General features: G+C 39.6%; 1 protein-coding gene across 2 annotated transcripts in view; it reads left to right on the top strand.

Annotated features, from left to right (window-relative positions):
* Positions 1-2721: 2721 nt before the first annotated feature.
* The window catches only part of ACOX3 (acyl-CoA oxidase 3, pristanoyl), an 85234-nt gene continuing 65907 nt past the window's right edge, over positions 2722-22048 (top strand). Inside the window, exons 1-5 of one of the 2 annotated variants that reach the window (XM_043972939.1) lie at positions 2722-2856; positions 14139-14313; positions 15956-16189; positions 18736-18810; positions 19828-19917. In XM_043972939.1, coding sequence (XP_043828874.1) covers positions 14152-14313; positions 15956-16189; positions 18736-18810; positions 19828-19917 — 561 coding nt within the window. In that variant the 5' untranslated portion in view covers positions 2722-2856; positions 14139-14151. Of the gene's footprint in view, positions 2857-14138; positions 14314-15955; positions 16190-18735; positions 18811-19827; positions 19918-22048 lie in introns of those variants that run through there. The other variant, XM_043972940.1, reaches the window with a different exon arrangement.

The following is a 22048-nucleotide window of genomic DNA, read 5'->3' as shown; positions in this document are numbered from 1 at the left end:
GTGACTTACCTAGGGTCACACAGCTAGTAAGTGTCAAGTGTCTGAGGCCAGATTTGAACTCAGGTCCTCCTGACTCCAGGGCAGGTGCTCTATCCACTGTGCCACCTAGCTGCCCCAGTCTCTTAATATCTTGACAGGGTAGACATTCTCCTAACTTACAAATGGTTTTGAGGTCCCTTGGTTACTGTGAGAAACGGGTGCAGACCACCTGCTCAAAATAAGTTCTTTCAGAGGCAGCTTTGACAAAAGCTTTTATTGCATTCTCATGAGACTGGGGCAACCACAGTAAAGCCAATCAGTGAGTGCCAAATGCTGAAAGCAAGCATTGGGTATTTATCCTTCACCCTGCCACAATTAGTCCCTTCCCTGAGCCACCACAGCTTGCTAGGCACAAGTTCAAAATCTTCCAGGAAGAGTTCTAGCTAAATCCTCCTTGATATGTTACCCCTCCCATAATCATATACCTTCCTTCGACCCATGATCAAAAATGGGGTGGAAACTTTAGACAGGGGAGGAGAAGCTAATATTTATACCTATTAAGCAAGCACAGTAGATACTAGGGTTAACCTTTTACTTACTTTTTCTAGGACTGTCAAGTGACAGCTCAAACTGGTTTCTATCTCTAGCCCTGAAAAACTTACTTTTATCTTTCTTCAGTTGACGTAATTCACTAGATAATAGTCTGCTGTTCTCCATACAAACATGCTTCCTTTGAGAAAATTTCCCCATGTATCAAGCTATTTTGAGAAGTTTCCACCATGTATCAAACCATTGCCATTTCTCACAGTTATCTTCAACCTGGTTTAGCCTGTTGAGATGGTTTGCTAGGATGTGGCTGCTGTGCATGCTGCAGCTTCTTGAAGCCACAAGTGAAGAAAATTGAATGCCAGGTAGACACCAAAGGTGGACGAGCAGCCCTGAAAAGGTCTTGGCAAGCTCTGACACCAGAGGTGGTAGTCCTCCTTGAACACCCCACACACCTCTTGTAAAGGATTAAGACCAGAATGAGAGGGGAGAAAGTGGTGGCACCTATTGCAAAGTTTTTCCAGGAGTTTGGCTACAAAGGGAAGAGATATAGGATGATAGCAGGATGGAAGGATTAAGTGTGTTTTTTTTTCTTTAGGATGGGGAAACATAGATGTGTTTGTTAGCTGTAGGAAATTAGCCAGCAGAGAGGGAGAGATTGATAATAAGTGAAAGAATATAGGTGTCAGAGGGGCAATCTGTTGGAGGAGACAGGAGGGAGACAGGAGGAAATGGGCTACACTTTAAAGAGGTAGAGGGGTTAGCCTTGATAAGGAGTAAGGGATTAAGGAGTAAGCACTTCATTATGTGTGACAGGTGAAGGAGGAGAACTGTCAAGCAATCACAGTATCATGAGACTTCTGTGAAAACCAGGTTTATTACAAGAGAAATGAAAATACATTGGAAACACGTTTTCACAGAAGTTTACATTTTTTTTTAATAGCAGGACAAAGGGAGGAGGGGATACCAAGAAGGGGTATAGGGTATAACACGGGAGGGGGAACAATGCATCAAAGGCTAGGACACCCAAACCACTCCTGATAGGAAAGAGCAGGGAGAAGGCAAAAGCCACATCCTTTTCCTTTGGGAACTGCTAAACTAAAAAGATAGGAGGGGGGCGGGGTCTCCTTATCTGCAGAAGACCCCAGCTGCACAAGCAGTATCCCTGCCTGGCAAAGACAACTGGTACTTGCCTTGACCCCCAAGGACACACAGGGAGTCCAGCTTGGGGTACAACAACAAATCATGTGAGCTCGTGGGAGCTCTGACACATTCAAGGCCTCCTTCATGCTCTGAGTCCAGTGTTTCTGGGAAATATGACAACTCAAAAAAGATTAAATTCAGGAGATCACTTAACAGAACAGAGGGAGATGCACAGTTATAAGGTTTTACACAGCTTTAACACAGGCTGCAAAAGGAATATATCTGGTGAGGCTGATCAGTCACAGTCCTTGTTTGGGAGGTAGACAGGTTATGGGTGAATTGGGGGTGAGTGGGAAGAATATATTAGCTTTGTTCTCTGTAGTTAATTTCATCAGACCATATTGGTGGGGTCCCTACTTCATCTCATCTGAAAATTCCAGGTGGGAGGCATCAGCACAACCTTGAAGGTTTCATTTCCTTTACCTGTACGGCTACTATTTCTGGGGAGCTGTCTCCCCCCAACTCACAGCATACAGGTTTTGTACATTTTCTCCACCCTATAGAAATATGGCTCTTGTCTGTCCTGTTCTTGGTCTCCTGACTAGATAATGTAAATTATCCATACAAGTGCTTTGCAAACATTAAAGCACTTTATACCCGCTAGTCATTACCACAGTTATTGTTATTACAAATAATGCTGCCTCCAGGGAGTAAGAGAAAGACTAAATTGTATCTTTGCTTTCCCCCTTTCTCCCGAATCAAGGTCAAAGCTGGAGGGGGCTTGATGAGGATACTTCCTTTACGAGGAATTCTTGGGGCCTTTTTCTATTCAGGGCCAAGCCCGTGGGCAAAGTGCGCCCCAAGAGTTTCCTAGGCGACCACTGAGTCGCCTTGTGATGACGCCCAAGAGGCCCGTCCCTATGGTTACGTCGCATTCTTTGGGCGTTTGCTAAAGCCAGGTCTAGAGGGAGGGAGAGCGTGGGGGCGGGCTGTGGGATATAGTGGTTTCCTTTCCTCCCCGCCCCCTGCCACCTCTGTAGCCCCGCCCCCGGACCCGCCCCTTCTCCTGGTTGTGGGGAAGCCGGGACTAGAAGCGCTACGCAGCCCGGAGTCTCCTTAGGACTCCGGCTGGTCTAGGAGGTCCAGGGGAGTACGGGTGGCTCGGAGGCTGGACCGCAGCTGGAGCTGGTAAGGGGGGAGCACCTGGGCTTTTCCCCAGGATGGCAGACTTGTCACAGCCGCGTCTGTCCTTGTCCCGCCACTTCCTCGCGTCATCTCCACCCCCCACCCAGTGTCGCTCAGTGTCCCCTGCTGCGCCGTCCCTTCTCTCCCCTACCGGGTGTCCGGTGTCCCTGAACTTCTCTGTCCTTCGGCCCCGCGGGGCCTGTGTCCGTGTCTCCCCGGCCCGCGCCGTGGCCCTGTCCCTTGTTCTCGTGTCCTCAGGTCATTCTGCGCTGTCCTGCCGCCTGTCCTGCGTCCAGGACCCCGCCTGTGTGTCCCTGCTTTCTTTTCTCTGCCCCGATCCCCCCACACCCCATCCTCCCGCTGTCCCTCCGGGCCCTTGAACTCTGCCCCCATCCCCATATTTCCTCTTTTCGGTTTCCTGGTCTTGCCTTCTCTCCACTCCCCTCTTCTCTCTGTTCCCTGTCTCACTGTCCATGTGTTCCTTCTCCCCCGGGCCCTTGACCTCTGCCTCTGACCCCCATCCCTGAGGGTCTTCTTTCCTGTGCCCCTGTACTCCATTCTCTCTATCCCCGGTGTCTCTGTCTCAGTCACTGTTTCACCGTCCATGTGTCTCCTTGCGCCCCCCCAGCCCCTCCCCCCATCCCCGTGCCTGGCTCTACGCAGACCTTGTGAGTCTGTACTTCTCTATCCTGCCCCTCTGTATCCGAGTGTCCCTGCTTCTTTGCCTCCCTATGCCTCTCATCTACATGATATCTCTGCACCCCATGTTCTTCTAGGGGCTCAGGCCCCAGTGATATTCTTTATCCCCCTTCCCTCAATGTCTCCTTGTCCTTGCCTGTCCCCAAATTCTCCCCTGCTTATTCCCCTTTTTCTCTCACTACCCTCTCTGGGTCTCAGTTTCCTCATTTCTAAAATGGAGAGGTTGAACTAGATAAGGGATTCTTAACCTTTTTTTTTTTCATGGACTTCTTTGGCAATCTAGTGAAGCCTATGGGCTCCTCAGGATAATATATATTAATATTAATATTTGAAGGGAATGCTACATTTCAGGTAGAGCTTAGTAAGAATAAAGATGTATTTTTATTTCATTTAAGTTCAAAGACCCCCAAAATCTAGCAATCTGTCCAATCTGTCAAGGGGTTAAGAACCCTTGGAGCAGATAAATAACTTCTGAGGCCCCTTCCAACTCTAACCTGTCTGGTATGTCCCTGTCCCCTACTGCTTTAATCCCTTTGTGTCTCTCTGTCCCATTTCTCCCTGTGCCTCTGTCTCTGTTCTTCTGTGTCCCTTTGTGTCTCTGTGCCCCAGATCTATGACTCCTCTGTTTGCAATCCTCTTTTCTGTTACCTTGGCCTTCTGGGCTCCCAATATATGAGTCCCCATAACTGAGACACCCCTTTTCATGAATTCTGTCCATGGATCCTTCCATGAGGAGAGGTAGCATGGAGATAGTGTAATGACTATTAGGAGACCTGTGATAAAATCTCAGCTTTCATTCTGTGGTCTTGGGCAAGTCACTATCCTTGCCTCTTGGTTTCCTAATTAGTAAAATGTAGTTAATGATACTTAAACTCCATAGAATTGTGGGAAAAATGCTTTGTAACCCTTAAATCACTATAGACATATGAGTAGTATCATCATTAAGAACAACAATAATAATTGTTTATAAATCACTAGACACTTTATATGACCAATCTATAGGCTAATTGCCATTAACATTCCCTGTGTTGCTTCATGTTACGTGTTTTGTCTGGATTCCTAGCTGGTGGAAGAGCATACAGCTCTTTCCATAAGAATTTAGATGGATCTATATGATTATAGAGAATTGAGAGTATACTCACTGGTATAGTTCTTAGGTTTTACTGGTCAGGTGAAAAAGTGATCATGATTATAACCAAAGTTGATTAAATCATGAGAAGTACAGAAAGCATGTTAATAAACTAGAACAGGAGTCATCCTTTAAAGCTAATCTACAAGGGAGATAAAAATAAATCAGTAGTTCTTCACTTTACTGTAATTCTGATCATCTAGTACTCAGGGGACAAATCCTCAGGCAGCCCCAAACTCCATAAGATGGAAGTCATCTGTGGAAATTGGGGATGTTTAAGACAAAAGAGAGACCCTGGAGGAGTCACTTTGAAGGATTTGAGTAAAATAAAGATGTGGAACTTGAAGTGGCTGATCCACTTGTATTTGTAACTAATATACTTATATAGTATTGTGTATTATAGTTATTTGTGTTCGATACCCTTGCTAGACCAGACACTTCATCAGAGTTTTAGGTCAGACCACAATAGGTCTAAACTTTCTTTCTACTAGTTCCAGCACAGGGCTCTCTGGTCACAGTAGTTTGTTTTTTTTAATAACATTTTATTTTCCCCCAATTACGTGTAAAAACAATTTTTAACATTCTTTTTAAAAAGTTTTGAGTTTCATATTCTATACTTCCTATCCTCCCTGAGAAGGCAAGCAGTCTGATATAGCTTATACATGTGCAATCATGTAACATTTCCCTATTAGTCATTTTGTGCAAGAAAATTCGAACAAAAAAAAAAAAGAAAGTAAAAAAAAAAGTATTCTTTGGTCTATATTTAGATGACATCAGTTCTTTCTCTGGAGGCAGATAGCATTTCTTAACATTAGTCCTTTGGGATTGTCTTGGATCATTGTAATCCTGAGAATAGCTGTCATTCACAGTTGTTCATCATACAATGTTGTTACTTTGTACTGTGTTCTCCTGGTTCTGCCCATTTCTCTCTGTATCAGTTCATGTAAGTCTTTCCAGGTTTTTCTGAAATCGTTCTGCTTGTCATTTCTTATAACAATAAAATGCCCTTACAATCATATACCACAACTTGTTTAGCCATTCCCCAATTCATGGATATCCTCTCAATTTCTAATTCTTACCCACCATAAAAAGAGCTGCTATAAATATTTTTGTTCAAATAGGTTCTTTTCTTCACAATAGGTTTTTGACAAACAGACTTGTACTTTGTAGTAGAGTATGATGTTCTTTGCAACATTTGCAGACACTTTACAAATTTGGATTTACATTATACATGGATTACTGTCCTCCATACAAGTTATTTTCCAATACCTCAGTGTGAGGAAAAATTGACTCTGAATTCTTAAAGCCTATACCATCAGAATGCAAATTCTAGTAGGTTTTAACAAGCAGAAATGGAGGGGAGGGCATTCTGCAAGAAGGAGATGTCTAGAGAAAAGGCAAAGAGGAAAGAAAATGCAGGGTAATGTTTGGGTAATGGCGAATTGTACAGTGTAATTGGAGGATAGGACATGTTTAGTGGATTAATGCTATATAAAGTTGGAAAAATAGGAGGGTGCCATCTCATGAACTTTCTTGAATGGCAGATGAGGGAGTTTATGCTTTTATTCGGTTGGCATTGAAAGTTTTTGGAAAAGGGAATGAATGGAATATTTAAAAACTTTTGAATGACTCATGATGGAAAATGCTATCTGCATGCAGAGAAAGAAGTATGGAGTCTGAATGCAGATTGAGGCATGCTATTTTCACTTTTGTTGTTTATTTGTCATTTTTTTCTTTCTCATAGTTTTTCCCTTTTGTTCTGATTCTTCTTTTACAACATGACTGATGTGGAAATATGTTTAACATGATAGTTTATGTATAACATATATCAGATTGCTTACTGTCGTGGGGAGGGAGGAAGGGAGGAGAAAATTTGGAACTCAAAATCTTAACAAAAATTAATGTTGAAAACTGTTTTACATGTAATTGGGAAAAATAGAATACTATCAAGTGGAGGGAAAGGGGATTGGAAATTGGAGCTAATTTTTTTTAATAAGAAAAAATGCAGCTGAGATAAGGTAAAATTTCAAATGGGAGAAAATCTTTGTATTATATATATATATATATCTGATAAAGATCTTATAATCAAGATTTTATATCATATACACACATCTATAGATGGCCAAAGAATAGAAATAATTCTCAAAAGGATTGCAAACTACTAATAACCACATGAAGTTTTGTTCCAAATCACTAATGATAAGAGAAATGCAAATTAAAATGATCCTTGGCTTTCACCTCACTCATCACATTGGCAAAGATAACAAAAGAGAGAAATAGTCAACATCAAAGGGGCTTTGAAAAATAGGCAGAATAATAAACAGTTGGTAGAGTTGTGAATTGGTCCAATTATTTTGGAAAGCAATTTGGAATTATGTGACAAAAGTGGTCCATACTCTTTGACCTCAAGACCCCACTTTTGGGGATATGTTCCAAGAAGGTTAAAGACAAAAAAGGTTCTCATATGTTCCAGAGTATTTGTGGTCATAATTTTTTGTGAAATTTTGAACAGTCAAAAGAAATGGAAGCAATTCAGATGGCCATGGATTGGGGAATGGTGAAACAAATTATAGAAAATGAATGTAATAGAAAATTATTACATCTTAAGAAATGAAAAATATAAGGAATTCAGAAAAACGATGGAAATCTGATATGAGCTGATAAAGTAAGCAGAACCAGGAAAATAAGATACATACTCCCTATAAAAATACAAATGAACAGCACCCTAAACTAAAGCTGAATGCTATGTAGTTATAATAATTAATCTTGACCCTAGAATAGAACTAAGAGAATACACCTAACTCCTTTCATTAGAGAAGTAGTGGGAGGTAGGGTGCCTTATGGGTGCATATCTCATATACTGTCAGATCCTATCCATCTGTTATAAGGGAAAGTTCATAAGGTGGTAAAGGATAAAGGTGTTTATCTGGAAATGAACGAGAACTAAAAATAAAAGGCATCAATTAAACTTATTAAAGAAAGGAATAACAGAAGAAGCAGTTCTTTAAAAAAACAAAACAAAACAAACCATTAGAAGGGGGAAGTCTATAGGCAGAGAAAAAACAGCCAGTTTCTGGCTGTGTGAGAGACTTTCATTGGCAGAATTCATTTATTCTAAAGTTAAAATAATGTGCCATCATCTCTTTGGAAGTGACTTAACTGGCTGCTTTAGCAATCTGAATGAATAAAAGCAGAGAGCCAAGGAGTAAGACAAAAGAGTCTTTGAGAAGCTGGTGTAGACATAGCAACAGTTTTGGAGGATCCTTTCAAAAGAAAATCCAGAGGCAAGGTCAGCTACTCCTGCTCCTAGTCAGTTTTTTGTTTTTTGTACCAGACCTGTGATTTTAACTGGGAAGGGAACTCCCTAATGCAGGTCGGCACCTCCTCTGCCAACAAGCAATACTAACCAAAACCTGATCTTCCAGCTCTCATCCATGCTCAGAACATGACTGTGTGTGCTGAGAGGTAGAGGAGATCAGTTGTCTGATCACCATTTCTGTCTGACTTCATGTTCTCACCATCGCCTCTCACTCCAGTCATGCCCTCTCTAGTTTGTAATCTATTACAAAATACATGTGAGCTCTGTGCCTAGTCCCTGCCATTCCTTAATGTCCCCTGGGGCGTGGGGTTGCAAGCGCTCTTTGGTCCTGCTTTCAGCCACCCCTCTAAGTGTGACATATGGCTAGGAAAGCTAAGGAAGAGGCATCACCTGTGTCTTCTCCTCTGAATTGCACAATGCCCTGAGGTTCCAACAAAACACTTCAGACTCTCAGTCCTTTATCTTATGTATAACTTAGCTTTTAGAATATTAGATCCCAAAACCAACTTTATTAATCAAACTACATCATTTTATAGGGAAAGAAACAGGCTTTGAGTGGGTGATTTGTCTAAGGTCACCCAGCTCGTACGTGGCAGTCAGGTTTTGAACCAAGGGCTTCTGAATCCAAATTTAATGTTCTTTCTTTAAAGGAAAATATATAAAACAATGGGATTGCCAGATCAAAGGGTTTGAACAATCTAATCACTTTTCTTGCAAAATTCCCAGTTATCCAGAATGTTTGGACCAATTCCCATTTCCATTAATATTGTATTATTGTATTAGCTATTGCCATTGACATACATATTATTGACTAATGCCATTTTTGTCAGGTTCACCAATTCTCAGGATATAAAATGAAACTCACTAAATCCATTTTCAGTGTTATGTTTACTTTGACATAGTTATGCTGATGTTAAAGTGTTGGACTCTGCTCATTCTAACCTTCATTTAATAATTTATTTTAATGTCCCTCACTGGACTTTACTCCTGACCCACCCTGCACTTTCTCTAACATGTCCTCTTCCTTTCCTTTCCCCTCTCCTGATACATAGTAAGTGTTTAATAAATACTTGTTGACTTGTTAATTTGTCAGAAGCCTTTCTTAATATCAGAAGTATTCATTTTACTTTAGTGAGAAAATGTATGCATATTTTAAAAAATTTTTACCACATACTAAGAGTGCTGCTTTTATGATGATGAGGGGTAAAAATAGTTATATGTTTACTCTAAGTTATATTAATTATCAAAGAAAAGACCAGCATGCCTCTATATGTTGCCAGAGAATGATAGATCCTTGGAACTAAAAGGGACATTATTGTGTATCTATTTCAAACTGCTTTGACAAAATGTATCCCCTACAACAGTGGTATAAATCCAAATACAAATTTGTTGTTTAGTTGTTCCGGAATGTCTGACTCTTCATGACCTCATGGACCATGCTGTCCATTGGGTTTTCTTGACAAAGATACTGGAGTGGTTTGCTATTTTCTTTTCCAGTGGATTAAGGCAAACAAAGGTTAAGTGACTTGTCCAGGGTCACACAACTAGTAAGTATCTGAAGCTAGATTTGAACTCAGGCCTTTCTAACTCCAGGCCAGAACTGTATTTACTGAGCCCTCTAGCTGCCTCTCAAATAGAAATGGGGGGCCACTAAGCTTGACTTAGACAACCAAAAAATTAACATTATAACAATGTCATATTGTATCTTTATTTATTTTGTTAAGCATTTCCCCATTGCATGGGGGCATGGGGGGGGCAGGGCAATGAGCGTTAAGTGACTTGCCCAGGATCACACAGCCAGTAAGTGTCAAGTGTCTGAGGTCGGATTTGAACTCAGGTCCTCCTGAATCCAGGGCCGTGCTCTATCCACTGTGCCACCTAAATGCCCCCTCCCAATTGCATTTTAATCTGGTTTACAAACCACTGAGTTTGATACTTCTTCTCTACAATATCTCTGACAAGTGCAGTAGTTAAAGGCTTCCATGAGACTGGATGTCAGATTCATTCCAACTCTGGATTTGGTGGTTATCCATCCTCTGCTTAATCATACCCATTGAAGGAAAATAGATCAGTTTTAAAAATTGGATCATATCTCTAATTTACTAAGAAAGATTACTATCTAAAAGCCAATCTTTTTTTACTATCTCATTGCACACTAACTCTGCATTTTAGATGGACTGAAAGCTGTTGACCATCATCCATTTTGGTTCTGTCCTCTTTAGTCTTTGTGTTTTTGCCTCATGCCAACCCCTGTGTCTGGAATGGACTTTTCCTCTTCCCATCTATGCCTGTCCTATTAAAAGCCCATAAGAGTATGTCCTTACATTTACATTTCTCCTACCATTTTTCCTGCCTAGATCTCTTTTCACTTACCCCATTCTACCTGATATTACTTTTTTGGGGGGGATGAGGCAATTGGGGTTAAGTGACTTGCCCAGGGTCACACAGCTAGTAAATGTTAAGTGTCTGAGGCCAGATTTGAACTCAGGTCCTCCTGACTCCAGGGCCGGTGCTCTATCCACTGCTCCACCTAGCTGCTCCTGATATTACTTTTATTTGTCTATATTTACATCTGCCCATCTTGGACTGCATGAAAATATTTGGCAGTCTCTTAATGTTGAATTTCTAAATACTTTGAAGGTCCTGTTCATGGCATTTTCTTGATGAAGTCTTCTAAGATACTTTTCTTCCATCCTCGACTGGAAGTAGTATTTTTCTCCTCATGTTTTTCATAGCATTGTGTTAGGATTTCTTATTTACACTTAATGACAATTCCAATTCAGTTCCATTTATTTTAGCAAACATTGATTGCACATAGACTGTTTGCTATAAGGATAAATGTGAGACAAGGCTTTCCTGAGCTGTTAGAATGAGGGATGTACCAGAGACTATTCAAATAACTGTTAACGATTGGAGTGACGCCACCTTCTGGAGAGTTACTGAAGGAAAGCTCCGCCATGAGGAGGAGAAGGCGTCTAAGGGCAAGCCATGCAGCTTTTCCTTGGCATCAGGAAGTAGTGTTTGCTTGTGGGTACTGTCTATCAAAGCTACCAGCCAATTAGCTTGGTGGTGTGTGTGTGTGTGTGTGTGTGTGTGTGTGTGTGTGTGTGTGTGTGTGTGTGTGTGTACAGTATGTTTCCAGTTTCACAGGAGGCTTCTGGGAGGAAGAAGGAACTGTGGGGCCCTTTTTGTTCCTGACCTTGCCATGGCAGGTTGGATGATGGGGTCTCTTGGAAATAGTTAGAATTTTACTTTTCTTTTGATCCTAATGTTCTTTAATAAATACTTAAACATTTAAATACTCTCACTAAAACTTATAATTTATTGGCGACCACTCATTAGATATTTTAGACAGACTAGCTAGAATTTTAGCCCCTTACATAACTATGGTGCAAAAGAGATTGAGAATAGTACAAAGAAGAGGTTGAAATAGACTTAGAAATCTGAGGAAGGATTAAAGGAATGGGGGTGGAGTATTAGGAAAGATTCATACAGGAGGAAACATTTAACTTGTACCTTCAAGTAAAAGAGGGGAACCAACAGATAAAGATGGAGAGTGGGCACTTATTTCCAGTCATAGGTCTGGGGAAGACAGTATTAGCAAAGGCAAGGAGAAGAAGGAGATTTGGACCAGGGGAGAGAATAATCTTGTTTAATGGCAATGTAAAATACATGTAGGGGAGTTATACAAACTAACTCATATAACTCCTGTTAGGAAAGAGAGTTTGAAACCAAATGGTGGAAGCCTTGAATGTTAGAGTTTTGAGTTTTTACTTTATTTGATCAAATAAAGTTGGGAAACCACTGGAAGTTCAAATAAGTAATGACATTGTCAGAACAGTGCATTTGGAAGGTCCTTGGACAGATGTGTAGGGGAGGAGTCAGGGGAAAGAAAAATTGAAGGCAGAAAGTCTTTGGGTAATCATTACAATTTTTCAAGTGAGAAATACACAAGGGCCTGCATTGTGGTGGTGGCAGCAGGAGATGGTCAATGGAACTGATGTTGCAGAGATCAAACTGATGGGATGTGGCTGAGGGAGAAGGAAGAACCACCAAAGAGTCTGATCTGTGACTTAGAGGATACTGTCACCATTAGCAACAATAGAGAAGTTAGGGTCCTGGAGAACCATTATCTTGTCTCACTTGTAGAGGTCTCCATGTTTCCCTTTGTGTGTGTGTGTGTGTGTGTGTGTGTGTGTGTGTGTGTGTGTGTGATTTTTTTCTTCCTTATTGATGGTAAGTTACTTGAAGGAAGAAACTATCATACTTATATTCACATCTTTCCCCCAGTGCTAAGCACTTAATAAATGCTCAATAAATGTTTATTGAATTTTTTGGATTCTGTTACAAAACTTTTACAAAGCATATCGTTACTTCCTCTTTCCCCCCACCTCTTGCTTCTACCCACATTATTTTTTATGCCATTTGCCATGTCTGTGGGAGCTTCTACAGAGGTGTGGGAAGGAATTCCTTCTTGGACCAGTTGTGGAAGGAAAGCCCTGAGCTCTTTCTCTACCCAACTTCTCCAACTGGTACATTTGACTTCCCAGCTTGTTCTTTTCCTTTATGTTCGGTATAGTGGATGCTACTGCTTGTCCTTTGCTATTCCTGATTAAAGAATCAGAAGGAGAAAAAAAAAACAATCCCCTAGAGTATCAGCAACTTCCTAAATTAGTTTTATTTTATAGTTTTTTGTAGGAAATCAGGGCTAAGTGTCTTACTTGTCCAGGGTCAGGCAGCATATAAGTATCTAAGGCCAGATATGTACTCAGATCCTCCTTACTCCAGAGCCAGTGCTCCATCTACTGCACCACGTAGCTGCCCCTTTAATTAGTTTTAGATATACATAGTTATTGGAAATCCTGGCTTAATTTTTTTTATCATAAAAGTATTTTATTATTTTCTAGTTACATGTAAAAATATTTTTCAACATTTGTTTTTATAAAATTTTTCGTTCCAAATTTTTCTCCCTCCCTCCCTTCCCTCCCCCCTCCCCAAGACAGAAAGCAATCTGATATAGGTTATATGTGTACAATCACATTAAATATATTTCTGCAGTAGTCATGTTATGCAAGAGGAATCAGAACAAAAGGGAACAATCTCAAAAATAAAAACAAAAAACATAGAAACAGTATAGTTCATTCTGTATTCATAATCCACAGTGCATTTTTCTGTATGTGGAGAACATTTTTCCATCATGAGTTCTTTGATATTGCCTTGGATCATTGTGCTGAGAAGAGCCAAGTCTAGCACAGTTGATCATCACACAATGTTGCTGTTCTGGTTCTGCTCACTTCACTCAGAATCATTCCACTTAAGTCTTTCCAGGTTTTTCTGAAATATGCCTGCTCATCATTTCTTACAGCACAATAGTATTATTCCATTACATTTATATACTCCAGTTTGTTCACTGGCTTAATTTTTTAGGCCAACAATTCCTTGCTATTTATTGAAAATTACACATCTGCCCAATTCATGCCACATTTGACAGCATCAAAGAATCTCAGAGTTGGGAGCCATCTACCATAGCATCCTTGACCAAATTGTCATGCAGCCTTAGCTTGAAGTCCTTTATTAAGGAGGAACTTTCTCCCTCCCAAGTGCAATTCATTCCTCACTTGGACAACTTGGATGGTGAGGAAGTTTGTTTTTCTTTCTTTTTTTCTTTTTTTGTGAAGCAATTGGGGTTAAGTGACTTGCCCAAGGTCACACAGCTAGTTAAGTGTCAAGTGTCTGAGGCCGAATTTGAACTCAGGTCCTCCTGAACCCAGGGCCAGTGCTCTCTCCACTGTATCACCCAGATGCCCCGGAAGTTTTTTTCTTAATTTTCTTAAATTGAGTCTGAATTTGTCTACCTCTTGCCACCAGATCTGCCCTTTGAGGCCAAACAAAACGAGTTTGATTCCTGATACTTCTTCACTTTTCTGGCTTGTGTGTTGGGGTAGTTGAACAAGCATTTAGTAAGCACCTACAACATGCAGGATACAGTATTAACTGATGATGGCCATTAATAAGCTGCCATCATGGAAATGTTATTTCAGGGAATGTTTGTTTTCGTTAAAGTGTCTAATAAACTTCATTGTTGGACATATACTCTATAAATACAAACCTAACAATATTAACTGATTTCTTTTGCAGAATAATTTCCAAAATGGCACCAAATTCTAAAGGAAATGATTGCAATCAAAGCTCTCAGGATGCTTTGTTGCCAGATCTTCCTAAAGGACCATTGTGTATGTATAGAGCTAAATCATCCTTCAATTGGAAGGAAATGTTGTTATTCTTAGATGGGGAAGATATGATCATTTTCAAGGTGAGATGCTTGTTTTACATTGTGTAAAATGTATTAAGTACTTTATTGCCTTGTCATGTTGGAGTATGTTCATTTAAGGAGTTGTTAGACTTTGGACTTAATATCTTACATTTTTTAAATGCTTTCTTTACAAAAGCTGTGAGGGAGGAGTAGTGCAAGTATTATGCCCATTTTACAGATGAGGAAACTGAGACTTAGGGAGATTAAGAAACTTGCTTAAAGTTATCTAATGATTAAGTGGTAAAACTAAGACTAAAACTCAGGTCTTTTGACATCAAGTCTAGTGTTGTTTCAACTATAACAAAGGAGAATGACATACTCCTTTACAGAGTAACATACTTCAGTTTCAAATCCTCTTTCCAATTTGCCACAATTTTCAAATGATGAAATTTGAATTACATCTCTATGTAGCTAACTTAAAATATGAGTAAGTTTTTAACTAGGCTGACTATTTAGCGATCATAGGTCTGAATTAATGACATTTAGAGATCATGTTATGACATTTTGAAACTGAAATTTGGCTGTGTTGAATAAAAGATTATAGTTTTAATAACTGAAGGTCCCATTTTGATGACATTAGAAAATATATCAGTGTTCTGAATAACTTTCTCTTTACCAACATAAAAATCCCATTGATTGAAAGTAAGAAATGTCCCCAATAAGAGAAGTGATAATCTCAGTGTCCTCTATCTTGGCCAGGCCACATCTGGGATGTTGTGGAAGTCAGTTCTTGGCCTTGCATTTTTGGAAGGGCTTTAACAAACCTGGACATAAACAGAGGAGACACCCAGGGTGAGGAATAGCATCAAGATTTTGATGTAGGAAGATTGACTGAAGGAACTAAAATTATTTAGCCCAAAGGAAAAAAGACATAAGGAGGGCAAGATATAGCTGGCCTCAGTTATTTAAAGGACTTCCATGTGGAAGAAGGACTAGATTTCTTCTACCTGGCCCTAGAGAACAATTGGAAGCAATGAGTAAGATTTGTAAAGGAGTGAATTTCAGATCATCTAAGAAAAATTGTAGCAATTAGAGGGATCAAAAAGTGCAATAGGTTGCCTTGGGAAGTAGCAGGTTTTCCTCTTATTAATGATAATGTAGAAGGAATTCTTGATCATATGGGTGGATAAGATTGCTTTTGAGATTCCTTTTAACTCTGAGATTCTTTGTGGGTTTTTTTGTTTTTTTGTTTGTTTGTTTTTTTTAGTGAGGCAATTGGGGTTAAGTGACTTGCCCAGGGTCACACAGCTAGTAAATGTTAAGTGTCTGAGGTCGGATTTGAACTCAGGTCCTCCTGACTCCAGGGCCGGTGCTCTATCCACTGCAACACCTAGCTGCCCCGATTCTTTGGTTTTTATAATGCCTGGGATCTCTTCTATCTGAAAGTTCCTATAATTCTGTTTTTCCATGTACTCAATGATATCCCTAAGCCCTATAGAAATTGTGAGTGACAGGTCCCTTATTCAGGCTCATTTTCCCAGTGTAAACCAGTAAATCAAACCTAGAGTGCTAACAACTCTCCTTCCATACCTGGGCTTGTCAGCAACCCCAGACATGAACAAGCATGAAAGTCAATAGTAAGATTCAGTTACTTTGCCTGTGATTTTTTTGGTCTTTAGTACTGTTTTGTTTTTAATTCAAGAAAAGAATCTTCTCAGCCTTTGAAAATGATCCCCTCTTTTCTCATCACCCTGGAGAAGAATTGCCTATTGAGAAGTATCGTGAGCTAAACTTTCTGCGCTGTAAAAGACTTTTTGAATATGACTTTCTTAATATACAAGAGATGATGAAGAATCCACTGAAAATTTTTATTCTGATTAACTGCCTAGGAATGTATGATTGGTCCTTGTCTGCCAAGTACTTATTAAATACATATGTAAGTATGCTTTGTTTTCTTTTTAAAGGGGAGAAGAATAATATAAGTTTTGTGTTTTGTTTTGTTTTTTCCATTTCAAAGAATCATGAAGACCTACTCTGGTCTAGGTCTGAAAATAAAATGCCTAAAATAGTTGAAAAACATTTTAACATTTAAGTCTTTTCTTAAATGAAAAAGAAAGCTGTCTCAGAATTAAAAACACCACCTTTGGTTCTGATGGCCATTTACTTAGGTTTTTGTGGGAATATATTATGGATACCTTTTGTTTAAGGGGCATGTTTGTAAATATGGGAAACTGAAAGAGACTCAGAGGTGGAATTGGTAAGTATGAGCAGAACTGGTGCTTTCGACAGGAAAGCCAATTATCCCACCCCTCATATATATAACACTACACAAGTGAATTAAGCTTGTGTTTGTATGTATATATATGTATGTATGTGTGTGTATGTTTGTATATACATACATATGTATACATATAGACACATAAATTAATTACTGTGGGATGATGATGAGATGATGATAATGGGTCTCCATGGCCACCTTGTAGTGAAAAGTCTCTCCTCTGGCCTTTGGTGGGGTGGTTCTTGAATGCAATAAAGTCTTTCCAGCTGAGTGGAACCTGTCCGAGTTGCCTTCCCCTGACGTGGCTTTTGAGAACCCAGGGCAACCAGGAGGCACCAGAGCAAAACTGTAGCAGAGGAATAGCAATAACCATTCATATTTACAGTCGAGAATGCTTTAAGGTTACATTGCTTTCTCACAAAAATCCTGTGAGATAGGTAGGGCAAGTATTTTTATCTCTAATTTACATACAAGAAAAATTGAACCTTGAGGGATGTGCCCATGGTCTGACAGCTAGTACATGTAGAGATTCTAACCTGTGTTTCCTGATATACCCAATGCTCTTTTCATTCCACCTCTCTGAAAGCCATGGACCTGAAGGGAGAGTTATGTTTTCCACTTTTTAAGATTATTACCCATGTTTGGCCTCTCATATTCTCAAATCTGTACATATGGAAGAAATGAAAGTAAGTCAAATTGTCTACATCTTCCTCCTCTTCTTTGACGGCACCAACAATTTCACAGAAACAGATGCAAGCCTTTTCATTTCTGAAGTAACACATTCTTTTTTTAAAAAAATCTTAAAAGTATTTTGTTATTTTCTAGTTTTATGTAAAATAGTTTTTAACATTTGTCTTTATAAGATTTTTAGTTCCAAATTTTTCTCCCTCCCTCCCTCCCTTCCCTCCCCCCTCCCCAAGACAGTAAGCAATCTGGTATAGGTTATATTTGTACAGTCACATTAAACATATTTCTTCATTAGTCATGTTGTGAAAGAAGAATCAGAACAAAAGGGAAAAACCTGAAAAAAAAAAAAGTAGAAACAGTCTGGTTCAATCAGCATCCAGATTCCTTATCTTGGATCATTGTATTGCTGAGAAGAGTTAAGTTTATTACAATTGATCATCAAGCAATGTTGCTATTACTGTGTACAATGTTCTCCTGGTTCTGCTCATTTCACTCAGCATCAATTAATATAAGTCTTTCCAGGTTTTTCAGAAATTTGCCTGCTTATTATTTCTTACAACACAATCATATTCCATTACATTCATATACCACAACTTGTTTAGCCATTCCATAATTTATGGGCATCCCTTCATTTTCCAATTCTTTGCCACCACAAAAAGAGCAACTATAAATATTTTTGTACATGTGGGTCCTTTTCCCTTTTTTATGATCTCTTTGGGATATAGACCTAATAGTGGTATTGCTGGGTCAAAGGGTATGCACAGTTTTATAGCCTTTTGGGCATAATTCCAAATTGTTCTCCAGAATGGTTGTATCAGTTCACAACTCTACCAACAATGCATTAGTGTTCCAATTTTTCCCCAGCTTCTCCAACATTTACTATTTTCTTTTTTTATCATATTAGCCTATCTGATAGGTGTGAGGTGGTACCTCAGAGTTGTTTTAATTTGCATTTCTCTAACGAATAGTGATTTAGAGCTTTTTTCATATGGCAATAGATAGATTTGCTTTTTTCATCTGAAAACTGCCTGTTTATATCCTTTGACTGTTTCTCAGTTGAGGAATGACTTGCATTATTATAAATTTTATTTAGTTCCCTATATGTTTTATTTTTTAATGAAATAACACATTATAGTGTTATTTCAATTGTTTTCTTGTCCCCCCCCACCCCCCCATGCACTCACGATAGATTTTATGCTTTAAAATTTCAATTTGGATTCTGTCTTAAAAATCTACTTCTTTGGGTCAGAGACAATGCTGTAGCATTAATATATATTCAGATTCTTAGGTAAGTATTGTAGTTCCTAATGTTGGAATCACAGGGATAGGATCATAGGATTTTAGTGGTGGAATAAATACAACTCTAATCATCTAAGGCAATCTTCTCATTTTACATATGAGGAAGCTAAGGCCCAAAGAAGAGAAAAGACTTGGCAGAGGTCACATAGGATTCTCTGTGGCAGATCTGGGATTCAGCTCAATACTGGCATTTTTAATTCTTGATATTATATTTTCAGGTTTTTGCTTCTGCTATTCAGAATTCTGGATCTCAAAGACATATGCATTTTATTCAGAAAACCTTAAATATGGAGGTAAGCTTAAACTTATGTGACAACTTAAATTCATTTTCTTTTTTTGTCTGTTTCATGAACAGTTCTAAAAAGGGGAAGAAAATAGATGAGAGTCTTCAGAAAGGGCAATGTACGTGTTATGTGAATAAGTGGTTGGCTCTTCCTGCCATTTTGGTAGTCATTTTGGGCCTCTAGCTCCTTTACCCATGCTCTTAAAAGGGTAAAATTCCAGGATTCTCTGAGCAATCACTCACTAAGTGACTGCTCTGTGAATGTCATCATAAAGCATAGTGGAGATGAAACCTAAAACTTCCCTCTTTTTCCTGTTGTGTTCAGAAAGAATTGTGACATCCACAGTGTGAGTACCCTCCTCCAAGGCAGATTCCAAGCCATGGTTTTCCTGGCTTTGGGTGTGGTATTCTAGCTACAAGGCAACATTTTCTCCGTGTTCAGAACACCTCTTTTTATTTGCCAACTTGTATCAGAGAGGTCGGGGATCAGGATTTCATTAGCAGCCTCAGGCTGACCAATAGTATAATATGTGGCAGTGTTCTCTAGAATACAGTTTCATCCCAGGGAAAGAATTTACATGAATCACAGGTTAGTTGTAATGGGATGGTTTTATGGACTTGTGACTGATGTTCTTAGAGAAAGCGAAAGTGATGGATTTGGCCCACACCTGCCGAGTTGCAGGTGATCAATTCCTAGGTGTCCCTGAGGGACCCAATCAAATGTTAGCTTTCTCTAATTATTCCCACCCCAAAAAGCTGCAAGAGTTTTTTTTCCCCCCTCCTCTGAACCGAGGTGGGATGCTTCAGATTTCTTTTATGCCTTTTTACATTCTATCTTATGTTGTAGTTATTGATGTACATGCCTTACTTCCCCTTTTAGATTAGAAACCTTGTTGTCTTCTTTATAGCCCCCGTGTGGGACATAGATACTTGAATGTAGTAAGAACTCAATATGTTTTTGTTGTATCCAATTGAGATGAGAAGAAATTCTATTCATTCTTCATTGACCTTGTACTTGAATATTTAGATTTTTGGATGTTTTGCTCTGACTGAAGTAAGTCATGGGAGTAATACCAAGGCTATTAGAACAACCGCCCAGTATGATCCCACCACTCAGGTTAGTATTACTGCATGTATCTTTTTAAGTTCATAATGTAAAAATGCCTAGTTGGGTATTAATTTAAAGCTTTTATGGTCTTCATTATGTTTAAAATTTACATTAATAGGTGTACATGCAAATAATAGGCATTCGTTAGTGCATCATGAAGAAAAATGAGTAATTAGGCAATAGAATATGTTTGGGACTCAGAATCTGTTCATAAGTATGGATATTTTTGAGGGAACTTTTAGTAGTGGATATGTGCTGGGGGAACAAGAAAAAAGAATACGTTGACCTCCAGTCCAATTATCTTTTGAAGTAAAATTCCCTTTAAGATTTTCCCAGGAGCCAATAGCAGTACAAAAGATTCCAGGGTTGAGGAAAGAAACAAAGCATTCTAGTTATTAGATTGTGAGGTGCCCATTGTCTCAGAAATGGATGACTTCAAAAATATATCTGTCTGAAGGTCCTTTGGCCTTGCTTTGAGCATATTCTATGCAGAAGCAGTAATCTGTGGAGCAAGGCTGCTTTGCAGGTCCCCATCATCCCTCTTTGCCCAGGTAACTCCAAAGAGCTTAACAGATTCTTTTGGTCAGTGAAGAATTTTGGGATAGGATGACCTTGTCTCTTTGTGCTACAATGGAAGTTGTCTTCCAGTTTCTCTCTTCAAATTTGTTTCTTTTATTAGTGGTTAAAGGTGGGGCATGGCTCAGGATGTGGAATGTTACACAGAAGTCTGCCAGCTGGCTTTCATAGCAGGCTGACTGGGGGCTCTGATATCCCAGGGCCAATCTGGCCACTACCAGCCCCAAGTAGCAGGTGCCCACAAGAGGAAGCCTGTCTTTAGAACACACAGATGAGAGAATTCCCTTGCCCATACCAATGCCATGTAATTAGCTGTACCACAGATAAAGGTGCAGATCTTCTGATGCTCTGCTCCCAAACATTCAGTGCTCCCTAAATGACTCAATTGAGATACTCAGAGACAAGTTCCTACAAATGCTCACTTGTAGTCACTGTCTTCTGAGGAAGTTCTCCCATGTGCTAAAGTAGAGAATCCACAAAGAAAGAGCCAGCAATGGACAAGACTTGACTCCATGACTTTCATCTGAAGTCATCTGCCTGCTAAGCTCATGCTACAGGCAAAGCTGCTCCCTTGTTAAAATGACACTTAGCTAGAGCCAGCACACCAGTCTTCCTGTCCAGTAAAATCAGATCCTGACCTGAGCCAGTGCCTACCCATGCCACCATGTCAGAACCATAAGCCATACTGGGATTTCCAATGTGTGCTTTTGCACATAACTCAATTCTCTGAAGAGGCCAATTGAGGGTGATTCTGCCACAAAGTGGTCACCCTCAGTTTTTTTTTTTTTTCAGGGCAATGAGGGTTAAGTGACTTGCCCAGAGTCACACAGCTAGTAAGTGTCAGGTGTCTGAGGCCGCATTTGAACTCAGGTCCTCCTGAATCCAGGGCCGGTGCTTTATTCACTGTGCCACCTAGCGGCCCCTGTCGCCCTCAGTTTTGAATTAATCTACATAATGTGACCCTTTCTCTAAAGGAGCTGACCCACCTTGACTTTTGTTTACTATTGAGACAAATAAACCACCACCTGCTGATTATTTTTATCACTTAATGTCATGAGGTAGCAATGTACAATGATTAGCAGCTTGACAGCCAATGTAGTGGCAGTTCTTGGCTGTTACTTCCTCGCTTGGTCACTGTCATCTATGTGTATACAAGGGAACACCTCAGGAATACTAGCCACTTTCCTGACCCTGACCCTTGGATTTTAGGGAGCTAACTCCAGGTTGCTGGATTGTATTTCTCCTGTATCTACAATGACAGATTCTAAACTGTCACTGTGGGGTTGGCTACCCATGTCTTCAGGTAGCTATTTCTCTGAGTTTACATAATCTAACATTCAGTAGTGTCCAAAATTGAATTTTTATAAGAGTAGTTATCTTTCATCTGTGTCTGTAAAACTTAGAACTGTCACTAAGGGTTTCTTTAGCTATTTTATCATATCTGTGTCCAAACTAAATATTAAATGGTAAGACAGTATCACTGAAAAATATTTTAGATATAACCAATCAGTCAGGATGCTGCTTCTGGCGATGTGATATCACCAGACATAACATTTGCAGAAAA

The sequence above is a fragment of the Dromiciops gliroides genome, chromosome 6, assembly GCF_019393635.1.
Source record: "Dromiciops gliroides isolate mDroGli1 chromosome 6, mDroGli1.pri, whole genome shotgun sequence".
NCBI classification, from domain to species: Eukaryota; Metazoa; Chordata; class Mammalia; order Microbiotheria; family Microbiotheriidae; genus Dromiciops; species Dromiciops gliroides.
This window is presented reverse-complemented; position numbering and strand designations above follow the sequence as displayed.